Here is a 12,336-nt window from a genome sequence, read left to right on the forward strand (position 1 = left end):
AAACAGGGTGTATGAGAGAGCAGAGGACACATACTTCAGGATGCCAACCACTGGGTCCTGAAGCACCAAGTCTGTTGGTGCAAAGGTACTTCATATTTTATTTACTTGTTTATTTTTAGTCTCCCCCACTAGAATAGAAGCTCAATGAAAACTGGAATTTTTAACCTTTTATTTCCCCAGTTCCCAGAACACTGCCTGGCATACAATAAGAGCTCAATAAATAACTGCTGGATGGATGGATGGATGGATGGATGGATGGATGGACCAAAGGATGGGTTTCAACAAACAATGGCAGATGAAAATTCTTCTAGGAAGCTTCAACCAAAGGGCTCCCTCAGGGTCACCACCATGGGGCTGTGTCCTTACCAACTCGCACAGCCCCAGGGTAGTAAGGACAGTTATAGCATCGACACTACCACTCTTACATTTAGCAGTCCACAAGCCCTTCCATACGTGTATTCTCATCCCGGCCAGAATCCTCCCAAAGATGCCAGGAAGGAACTAAGGCATATAAGCAACACAGCTGGTGCTGGACCCAACACTGTGAAATCCGCATTTAGTGCTCCTTCTCAATATCTCTTGGGATCAACAAGATCAGAGCCCTCTACTTTGGGGGAAAATATACTCACAGGAGCCTACAGTGGCTACACAATCCAAAGGTGGGATACCCAACATCCACTCTCCAGGCCCACAAGAGAAGATTTGGAAACTGGTGCTTTATAAGGCTACCTGTGTGAGTACAGAGCATATGGATGGTGCCACAGCTACCCAACCTCAGGTGGGTGACTCAGAAACGAAACCACTTAAGAAACGCGAGTACTAGCAAGTCAGATAGAGTAGCCAAGAGAAGAGTGAATGGATTAAGGAAGTATTTTACACAGGAGTTCCTTTGTTCAGCCCATGACAAAGCTTTCTAATCATGCATGGTGAAAGGAGAAGGCCAGGCCCAACAGCACATACTGTGTTCTGTGGTTGTCCCCACCAGTTAAGAGTCATTCAAAATCCTGCCTTCAGCTAATTCTCTGTAAGTCCTGAGGCAAAAAGAAGTTTAAAGTTTAGAAACCAGATTTGAAACTATAAAACATAATTACTATTATTACAACACACTGCTAAAATTAATTGGGATATATAACATGAAAGGCATCGGATAAGTGTCTGACGTGCATTTAAACATCTCAACAATCTTGTAACAACCTTCATCCCAACCCAGATTTACTTCATTCTTGCCATACCCTTCTGCCTTCTGGCAATGGGGGGAGAGGCCTGCACCTGGTACTTTCCTTCTTGCTCCTCTAGCCCCATCAAGACCCTAAGAATTAGCTTTCTCTAAATATTTTAAAACACAATTCAACCCCATTGAACACTTTTCCAACAACTGAAAGGGTGTCCCAACAAAGCCTTTTCACACTTGTATAGCAGACCCCCAAGGATAGCTGCCCAATGCTCCTTTCTCTTGGTACATTCTCTAATGACAGGGGCAGGGAGCTCGTGCTGGCCATGCCCAAACAACAGGGCCTGGTCTGCTAGCCATGACTATTTGAGTTAAGCAGATGTTTGACCTGGGACTATACTATGCATTTTTCCTTTCCCGGGAACTGCACATTTGGAACCATGAATGGACACCTCTGGTACCATGCCCCAAGAACAATGGCAGCCTAGAGGAGAAACCCAAGGGAGCAGATCTATCCTACCCTTTTCCCCATATGTATAACAAGCTCCTTCAACTCAATAAGGCACTTCAGTGTCTGGTCCACCCTTAAAATTAGGCAGTTTCCTAAAATAGCTTGACCTGTATGTCACTCCTCTCATCCTGGCCTCATCTCTGTGACCCTGGAAGAGGGAGAAGGCAGGGTTCTTTCTTGCAGGTATAATTCCTTACTAGGGCCCTTAGGAACATCAGACCAGCTGAATGGTAGATAAGGAAAGTATGTCTTCCCCTTCCTCCCCTAGGATTATAGAAAAGTCAACTCTAGGCTTCCTTGGGTGAAATGGTGTAACACTTTTGGGTAACTTTCCTGATAAGAAAGACAGGTCCTGGCAAGCCTGCCAACCTCCCACCAGTAACAGGAGGTGTTCATTCCTCTCCAGGGGATGGGAAGACACCCAGGCCTCATTCCTGTCCCTTCTCATTGGGCACATGCATCCAGTGTTTTTGCTACTTCATTTGCTCGGGTAAATATTTATCAAGCACCACTACTGTGCAGCCAAGCCAAAAACACAGTTGTGACAGACACGTGCATTTTTATCCCAGGAATGCCATCTTCTTCGCTTACTAGCTATGTGACTTTGGGCAAATCATACCTCTCAGGCTCCATTTCCTCATTCGGTTACTTGGATGACAACAGGTGAATTTTCTTAAATTTGACAATGCATGAAAAAGGCCTTTGCACATTGCCTGACAACAAATGTTGGCTACTATCATTATTATAGGAGTAGGTCTTCCTATCCATCTTGAACAGGCAGAGCTTTCAATATGTCTCCCAGAAATCCAACATGGAGACTTCTTCTCTAGTGTTTGTGTCCTTCCAATCAGCTCCAAGAGCCCTCCTAAATCTTGCTTCTCTGATGGGAGGATTTCTAAAAAGGATTAGGGTTCAAGTGAGTGGCTCACATGATTAGAATCTCTACAGCAGCAGAAGAAAGAGACACCTTTAGAAATGTATCATGTGCTTGGGAAGTCACACACGAAGAATAACTGATGCACCGAGATCAGGGTTCCCTCTGAAAAACTGAGCTTTTCAGTGTAGGCTTCATCTTATGTTGGTCGATAAGAGTTAATATGTATCCCAGGGGCGCCTGGGTGGCGCAGTCGGTTAAGCGTCCGACTTCAGTCAGGTCACGATCTCGCGGTCCGTGAGTTCGAGCCCCGCGTCAGGCTCTGGGCTGATGGCTCGGAGCCTGGAGCCTGTTTCCGATTCTGTGTCTCCCTCTCTCTCTGCCCCTCCCCTGTTCATGCTCTGTCTCTCTCTGTCCCAAAAAAAAAAAAAAAAAAAAATATGTATCCCAGGGGCGCCTGGGTGACTCAGTCGGTTAAACCTCCAACTCTTGGGTTTCGGCTCAGGTCATGATCTCACGTTTAGTGAGTTCGAGCCTCACATCAGGCACTGCTGACAGTGCAGAGCCTGCCTGGGATTCTCTCTCACTTGCACGCTCTCTTTCCCTCTCTCTCAAAATAAATAAATAAGCTTAAAAAAAAAAAAAAAAAAGAGTTACACATATCCCTTCCTTCTAGGGCAACTGGCTCCTCTTAACAGGAGATGATAGGAAGAAAGAAGACAGGCCAAAAACGATACGACGTTCCCGCAGGTGGACAGGGAAGTCATCTCACTGACCAAAACTCACAGAAAAACCTTTTATGATTTCTCTGTAAAACTTTATGGCTGTAAACGTTTCATGACTGGGCATTTACCTAAAAATGGGTATATCAGTCAGTCAAGCAAAGCCAACAATGTCAGTCGGGGGAGGACAGGAGCTTGGATCTGGCCAGGCACGCTGGTCTGGAGTAGTGAGGAGGCTGGCACAAGCCTGAGGCCAAACTCCTCAGGGAGAGGAAAAGAGGGAGAGGCTACCCTCAGACAAACCCAGGGCCTTTCTGGCAAATCTGGATGGCAGGGCTCAACGTCATAAGAAGCATCAAATAGCTCTTTAGGGCTGTTAAAACCTTTTTCTAGAGCCCTCATTTATATTAAAGAGAGGGCAGGTGGTATGTTCATTGAAAATGGAACCTCAGGGCTCCTGGGTAGCTCAGTTAGTTAACCATCTGACCCTTGATTTCAGCTCAGGTCATGATTTCACAGTTTGTAATATCAAGCCACACATTGGGCTCTGTGCAGACAGCATGGAGCCTGCTTGGGATTCTCTCTCTCCCTCTCTCTCTGCCCCTCCCCCATAGACACGTGCATTCTTCCTCTCTCAAAATAAATAAATATTTAAAAAGGGCACCTGGGTGGCTCAGTTGGTTAAGTGTCTGACTTCAGCTCAGGTCATGATCTCACAGTTTGTGGGTTCGAGCCCTGTGTCAGGCTCTGTGCTGACAGCTCAGAGCCTGGAGCCTGCTTTGAATTCTGTCTCCCTCTCTCTCTGCCCCTCCCCCAATTTATGCTCTCTCTCAAGAATAAATAAAACACTAAGAAATTATAAAAAAGTAAAAATTTTAAAAAAGAAAAAAGGAAAATGGAACCCTCACATACTGCTGGTGGGAATGTAAAATGGTGCGGCCATCTTGGAAAACAGTCTGGCAGGTCCTCAGGTGGATAAACGAAGAATTACTTTATGATTCAGCAATTCTACTCCTAGGTATATAACCAGTGAAATGAAAACATATGTCTACACAAAAACTTTTATATAACATTCATAGTAGCATTATTCAAAGCAGGTAAAAAGCAGAAACATTAATGTCTGTTAATTAATGAACAAATAAATAAAATGTACTATACTCATACAATGCAATGTTATTCAGTAAAAAAAAAAAAAAAAAAGAATGAAGTACTGATAAATGCTCTCATATGGATGAACCCTGAAAACATCATGTTAAATCAAAGAAGACAGTCATAAAGGACCACAGATTGCATAATTTCATTTATATGAAATGCCCAGAATGGGCAAATCTAAAGAGACAGAAAGTATATTAGTCATTGCCTAGGGCTGGGGGGAATGAAGGGATTTAGTAGCTAAGAAAAATGGGGTTTATTTTTGGTATAATGAAAATGTTCTGAAATTGACTGTAGTAATGGATTATGTGCTTTATCTTTTCCTTTTTTTTTTTTCCAAGTAGGCTTCATGCCCAGCATGGAGCCCAACATGGGGCTCATGACCCTGAGATCAAGACCTGAGCTGAAATCAAGAGTAGGATGTTTAACTGACTAATCCACCCAGGTGCCCCAATTATGTACTTTAAATAGGTGATTGTATGGTATATAATTATATCTCAGTAAAGTGATTGCCAAAAAGAAAGAAAAGCCAGCTCCAGAGACAGGGGAAGGACCAAGGGTTATATTTCCCCTCTTTCTCATATTCTTTCTTGTCATTTATTGGGTATCTATTTCATGCTTAGCTATAGGGATACAGAAAAGGAAAAGACACAGGCCCTGCTTTTGAGCAGTTCCAAGTTAAAGAGGCAATTGTAGGGACGCCTGAGGGAATTAGTCAGTTAAGCATAGGACTTGGGCTCAGGTCATGATCTCACAGTGTGTGGGTTCGAGCCCCAAGTCAGGCTCTGTGCTGACAGCTCAGAGCCTGGAGCCTACTTCAGATTCTGTGTCTCCCTTTCTCTCCGTCCCGCTCGCACTCTGTCTCTCTTTCTCTCTCTCTCTCAAAAATAAATATAATAAACATTAAAAAAAAAAAAATGTTGTTGTTTTTTTTTAATAGAATAGGTACCAGAGTCTGGTCTAATCCCCAGGCAAATCCTGGCTATGGCTAAAGCAACAGAAGCCTTCTCCTGATTGCAGCAAGACACATGACCAGCTGCAGAAGGCCATGGTCGCCCTTACCCAAGTTCTAACAGTCGCTAAATGATTGGTTAAACCACCCCACCTTTCCTGGACGTCAGGCCCATGTGTGTACACCAGTAGACATTTCCCCCAGCCAAGACAGCTTGGGGACTGACCATACCTGGCCCCTCCTCTGCCAAAAGACACGGCAACAATGAGGTTGGAAAACAGCAAGCCGAAGCCAAGACTCAAAGAATCAAAAATTCCATGTGATGAGACAGTTTTGCTCCCATACACATGCCCCGGCCCATCACAAAGTCATACACACATGGTCCCTGCTCAATACCCACAGTAACCCACAGGCTCTCAACCCCACAGATTCAGAGGCAGGTCTACAGTCAAGTGGACACATTTGCTGAAACTCCTCCTGTGTGCTTTTCTGTGCCCACTCAGACACCAAGAGAAAAGGCCTAGGCCAAGTGGGTGACAGGAGAGCAGACAAAGCTCTGGCTGGGCTGAGCGATCCTGTGGCAGGACTGCCCACAGGCCTACGTGTGGACCTAGGGGTAGTAGACAGGCTGGCTGGGAGGTGATCCCCAGAGAATTGCCGGATTTATACAAATGCTGAGTTTGTGGAAGGCTAATATCCACTCAGCCATGATTTCACAGCAATTGGGCCTCAGCTCTTAACCATAATAGTATGGCAACCTCAAACTTGGAAAGGGCCCTCAACAAAACCTGAGTCTGAGACTTCATTCAGCTCTTCACCCAGGGAGTAAAGGAAATGGGGCCCTTCAGGGTCAAGGAGCTGAGGGGGTGGTGGCTCTCTGCTTGCCAAAGTAATTGGCAAGAGTGAGCACATCGTTGGCCCTTGCCGGACATAGGTCAGAAGCCCTAAGTTGCCTTCGGAGAGAACTGAGCAAATCAAACAGCCCAGCAGGGGTTCTGGGTTCTGACTGAGGTGAGCCCAGAAAGCAGTTTTTAATCCCCAGCTCCACAGGAGCAAGAGCAGGATGCCTGCCTCCTTCCCTGGACCTGAGGCCCTGAGATCTTTCTGCAGAAAAACACTTTAGAAAATAAAGGCTTCTTTCTCAGAAAGCAATCTGACCATTTATATGAAGGACTGTAAAAATGTTTACACTGCTTCTGAACCCATAATTCTGTATTGGAAAATCTAGCCTGGAGAGAGGATTCTAAATGTGGAAGAAGCGACACCAAATTAGCTTCAGATTCAGAGATGTTCATTCCGGTGTTATTTACACTGGTGAGAAAGTGGAGGTTCTTTAAATGCCTTCGACCTAGAGGAAGGGCTAAGTTAATTATGGCACAGCTACATGCTCAACTACTCTGAGAGCATGGAAAGTGGTGATTATGAAGACTGAAATAACATGGCAAGATGCTGATGATATAGAATTTTAAGAAAAAAGCAGGACACAAAAGTATATACACATACGGTATGAGCTCAATTGTGGCTTAATTTTAAGGCAAAGTTATCTTAGACCTCTGCACAACAGGCTGGCTTCCAGCAACCTCAGCATTTGCAAGCAAGACCACGGAGACCATGACCTTGCCTGAGAGACCCCAGAGCTGGAGGATGGCACACTCTTAGGATTACTGACATGGCTTCCCCATGACCAGCAGAGCCTGGGCTCTGGGTTTGACTTGGGGCACATGGACATTACCAGGGGTGGCAGCAGTGGTGGCAGCAGCAGCAGCAGTCACAGCAGTAGTTAGGTCGGCACTCCTCTCTCTCTCTCTCTCTCTCTCTCTCTCTCTTTAGGAGGTGGAGGGCACAGAAGAGGAGGTAGGTGGAGAGTAAGAAGCAGATCACAGAGAGGAGCTCCTCCTTCAGCTTGCTTTGCTACAAACAGGATTGACAAGTAAAAGCAAAAAACCCCCACGAGAAAGAAAAAAAAAGAAAAAGAAAAAGAAAAAGAAAAAGAAAAAAGAGACAAGGATGGACGCAACGAGAGAGGTAAGGAAGAGAGGCAATGTCAAGGCTGTGAAGAAAAGGGGCCCCATTCTGACCCCTCTTGTTCCAGGGCAAAGGCAAATTCCTAACAAGCTGGCACTCCCTCTCATGAAGTCACAGGTGAGCAGGGAAAAAGACATTTCCTAGTACAATGTCCAGGGAGGCAATCCATGAGCTCTGTGAGTACCTGTACGTGTTTTGACACATTCCCCAGGAGAATGGACCAAGCCACAGACAGGGAGAGGAAAGACACAGCAAAGGAAACCATCAATCACTGGGACAGCACACAAGTTATGGTGGACACAGTGGACACAGACACTCCCGGCCTTGTTATGATGCTCCTGGGCCCCAGGATCCAGAAGGTCCCAGTGCTCAAGCAAGGGGGTGCTACAGGATAGGACTGGACCTACCACTCCCGAGCCCCATTTCTGCACACATCAGTCTGGGCACTGACAGCTTTAGGAGAAAATAGAAGGCAGGGATGGGGGTGGGGGGGCGGGGGGACGAGGATGGTGAACGGACATGATCAAAACAGAAACCAAACCACTGGGGTCATAGGCCCAAGCAGCTGTCCTCCAAAATGGGATGGGCCCACGAGTCCAATTCACTCTAATTTATCTTGGCCTCATGTAGGAACCAGCTACTCAGCACAGTCACACAGATAAGCTGCTGAGGTGTGGTGACAAATGCTCTCACTCATTGTCTCCAAACCTGGCCACACTTCGTTCCAGACAGGCAGCCTGGAACTACCTTACAGCAGTGCACAGATAAAAAAAAAAGGAAGAGGGAAAAAATTCCACGTTCAAAGAGTCCTTAGGCAGGCCCCCCCCGCTGCACCCCCAGGCTTTCAAGCCAGGATTTACCTGTCAGTATGATAACTGGGCAAGCCTCCTGGGCGGTTCTGAGGTGGTTACTCCAAAGCTGCTACCCACCTCTCATGACACACTAGGACTCACGGCGGTGTCGCCAAGTGGATATGGAGCTGTCTCCCAGTGAGGGGAATGAGTGTGTTTGGGAATGAACATGATAAAGTAAGGCATTCCACAGGCCTTAGGTGATCTCTCTCCAAAGCCCAGCTCTGCCACTCAGCCATCATGGGGCCCCGAGCAAGTTGCTTACCTTTGTGAGCTTTCTCTCAGCAGGAACAATGAGAGTACCCATTTGCCTCATTGGAAGGCTGGCAGGGTCAAAATTCAAAGTGAGACCATGAAAAAGGTTCAGTCCAAAGGACCATAAAGTTTTATGACCATCAACAACCATGCATTTTTCTCTGCATTTTTCCTGAAAAGCAAGGTCACCCTGATGGCCATGTCCCAGGCAGCCTGCTCTGGTCAGCAAGGAGGAGGCAGCTTTGGGGAGATGTCTTGGGGAAGGGCTGTGCAGGTTGGCTCCCAAGAGTCATGACCTGGCCTGACTGGGGAAGAAGGCTTCACTGCCAAGAGGAACAGACCTCACCAGCGAACCAGGATCAAGGAAGGGATGCTGAGGGTGCATGTTAAGTAAGTGGGCAATAGTCACAAGGGAGCAGCTTCTAGCGCCAAACCCTGAATGAACACTGGACCATGCATGGAGATATGTGGTCAGGGAGGCAGAGGGAGGCAGACCTGAGGGGCCTGGGGTCTAGAGGCTGCAGGCCAGGGAGGGCATGCACACGTGGAATCAGCCCTCACTCCTCACTAGAAAGCACTGAGTGGCCCAGGAACAGCAGGGAAGGAGAAGTCAGCTCTATTACAAGGCTTCACAGAGCTAATGGTGGGGGGTGGGAGGCACTCACATGGTGATTAGAAAAGAGCCACTAGGGGAAGGACCGAAGGAAAAGCACACAGGGTGGGAGGGTTGGCAGCCTAAGCAAAGGCACGAGGAGGGGAACACAGAATATGTCTCATTGAAGATGGAGAGCTAGGTGTGGCTGTGACATCGTGTGTAAATAAAGGAGGGCTGAGGAGGAAATGGCTGTAAATAGGTCATGTCTGGACTGCAGAAGGTCTCAGAAGCTAAGTTCAGGGCTTCAGACCCTTTAGACCCTTGGCTGTGGGCAGTGGGGACATACTGAAGGGCTTAGAGAGTGACCTGGTCAGAACTACAAAGATCTTGGGCAGCCAAGCGAGATCAGAAGCCCCAGAGGATACACGAACAGAATTGGAGAGACCAGGCCTGGGCACTGACTGACTCAGGGCAAAGGGCTGCCATAGTTATGACATGGTTATTACACCCCTGCCTGACTAACTAGGCCTGCATTCCTCACCTGTTTGCTAAGTTTTATGCTGATTAATCTCACAAACATCCTCTGTTTCTTACGTACGGCTATTACTACCAGGTGGCAACCTGCCTTCCTTTCACCTTGGGTGGTTTTACAGTTTCCTTTCCTGATTAAAGTGCGAGGAAGTGCAGTGCTCCTCCCCCATCTTCTATGACATCTTGCTATCCACCTCTGCACCAAGGTCTCAGTGTTAGACCCTGGGTGGGACATCTGCGCCACAGAGCAGCACCCTGCGCTCCAAGACAGCGGGACGTGCCAGAACCCTAATGGGAGGCTGGAAGGCTGGCGGGCCAGGGTAGGAGGAGCGGTGGAGACCTGCGGATGAACCGCAATCTCAACTGGTAAAGCCTTTGCCGCTCCCTCTCCACCACACTTACTGTGAGATGCAGGTTGTTGTGGTAATTAGAGGGGCCTAAACCAAAAGGGAGTGGTTAATAGCTTAATATAGACAAGGATAGGAGCCACAAAGCCCATGAAAGCTCACCCCTATGTGCAGAGCTTGAGACACAACCCTACTCAGAAGAAGCTGTTAGGCTTGACATGGTCCCTAAGTGCCCTGAGATTGTTTTCTGTCATTATCCAGTATCCTCTGACCCCATCAAGGACACAAATGGGAGGGTCTTGAGGCTGGTACTGAGTAGAGGTGAAGCAGGAGGCAGGGAGAGCAGTAAAGAGTTCATTGCTATAATGCTGGGCAAGGAAATAGGCAGGAAGAAAAGAGGGATGAGTGGCAAGAAGGAACATAAATCATGGCAGTAATAGTTAATGCTTACTGAGGGTTCATCTGTCAAGTGCCTTACAGTCCCCTGTGTAAATACTAAAACCTTCCTCTCCCACCAATAAGGAAATGGAGGTCTGAAGAATTCAAGCCTCCATCACTGAGCTGGGAGGTGGCAGAGCTGGAATTCAGGCAGTCCAAGCCTGAAGCTTGCTCCCAGCCCTTATACCCAGCTTTGAGAAAGGCTTTGAGGAAGGGACCAAATGGTCTCGAGGTCAGAGTTCGTGCTGATGCAGTGAGAGGGCACTAAGTGACAGGGACTAAAGTCTGAGCTGGACCCTACTATTACTTCTATGACTTCCTACCAGTCACTTCCCCCTCTCTGAGCCTCAGTTTCCTCATGTGTGCAATAGAATACACATTTTCATACTACCTGGCCTCAGGGGTCCAGGCAGATCCCAGCGAAGAATGAAGGGGAAGTTAAGGGTAGAGATGGGGACATGGTCTGCACTTCAAGTAGAATAGTGCCATAGTGACCTGCAGTTGATGGGGGGATTGCATAGCAATTTAATGGGGCAGTAGGTTCTGTTCTCAAAAACTTGTTTGAGAACCCTCAGAATAGATGTCTCAGAGGTGCCTCCTACTTTAAGCAGTCTCTCTAATCTTAAATGGGGTGGGCAGTGAATGAAGAGTCAAAATGACAGCAAGGTGTCTGAGGCAGGGAGATGACAGGAGACTTGAATGCCATCAATTTACACAAAGGTCAAAGCCAGATGCTACCAACTCCCTTTCTTCCTCTTCTCTATGTAACAACAAAACAGAGAAGAGAGGAAGTTCCTAATTTGTAGGTGGGGCATGCTCCAAATGTTTGTTCTTCTGCCTCTTTTCAAGGATTAGGTTTCCTATCACTAGTTTATTGTGTGTTCTTTATTGAGATCATACAGATGATATTCTTTATGGGAAAAGTAGAGCAAACTTGTTTTCTTCATGATTCGGTTATCTGGAAGTCAGATCATTATTTTCCCAAAGAAACAATCAGGGTAGAGTTGGAGCAGAATAAATAAGATTAGCTGGGAGAGAAAGAGATGGGGGTGGGGGTGGGGGGAGTGGAGATTTTCCTAAGGTGGAAAGTTAATCCTTAGAAAAGGAAAAGATAGAAAAGCAAAAAGACATGGGGGGGGGGGGTGGGCAGGGGTGGAGATGATGATACTGACAAGACTAGAGGGGAAAAAAGATGTAAATATGTTTGGAAAGCTAAAAATAAAATATGTCCAATGCTAAGTTGCAGGTGGGAAGAGATGGAGGTGGGGGGTGGTTTCCCAGTATCCTAGGGAAGTAAAGAGGTGAAGGGGGGAGGCATCTGTTTAGGCCTGCTTTCCCCAAAGTGTAAGTCATAGAACATTAATTGCTTGAGATGGCTCTTGGAAAAGCGACCTCCAGTCACCCAAGCTCAGGAATCACTGTGTGCCGAGTAGTTCTGGAGGCTGTAACGTATGCTAGTACACTAAAGGCTCTGTAGGAATGAAGCCTGCTTCCCGGTTGTTCAATCCAGCATTTTTCAAATGTGTTTGGCCTCAGAGCTCCATTTCAGAAAGCACACTTGGGAAGAAGCCCTGTCTGATGTGCTGTCCAGTGCTAGCCAGCACGGCAGTGCCACGCTGTCCAAGCTGGCTTGTGTGCTTGGTCTGCCGGCTTGGACTGGGGCAGGCAGGAGCACGTAACTGGTGTAAAACTTTCAGAAACTTGCTGTTTGAAACCTGGAAGTTATCTGTATAAATTAGTCAGAGGAATTTAAGTTCATGGCTAAATTTCACTGGTCCAATATTTGTTTTGACTTTATAATTGAATGGGGAAGTCTCACATTCACTTAAAATGTGACACATCTCTACATCAGCATCCTTCTCTCCAGCTTTCCTTGACCTCAGTCACCTAAATTCAAAGACTCAGCATCACC

At 46.8% G+C, this 12,336-nt stretch overlaps 1 protein-coding gene across 3 annotated transcripts in view; it reads right to left on the reverse strand.

Moving 5' to 3' along the window:
• The window catches only part of B4GALT1 (beta-1,4-galactosyltransferase 1), a 56,121-nt gene that overhangs the window by 8,900 nt on the left and 34,885 nt on the right, over positions 1–12,336 (reverse strand). The window contains exon 3 of one of the 3 annotated variants that reach the window (XM_053908047.1): positions 7,096–7,293. The exons of the other annotated variants lie outside the window; for them this stretch is intronic. Within the exon in view, the coding sequence (XP_053764022.1) occupies positions 7,111–7,293 (183 nt within the window). The 3' untranslated portion in view covers positions 7,096–7,110. Of the gene's footprint in view, positions 1–7,095; positions 7,294–12,336 lie in introns of those variants that run through there. 3 annotated transcript variants of the gene reach the window in all.

The sequence above is a fragment of the Panthera pardus genome, unplaced genomic scaffold, assembly GCF_024362965.1.
Source record: "Panthera pardus isolate Hobbes unplaced genomic scaffold, ASM2436296v1 HiC_scaffold_20, whole genome shotgun sequence".
Taxonomy (NCBI): domain Eukaryota; kingdom Metazoa; phylum Chordata; class Mammalia; order Carnivora; family Felidae; genus Panthera; species Panthera pardus.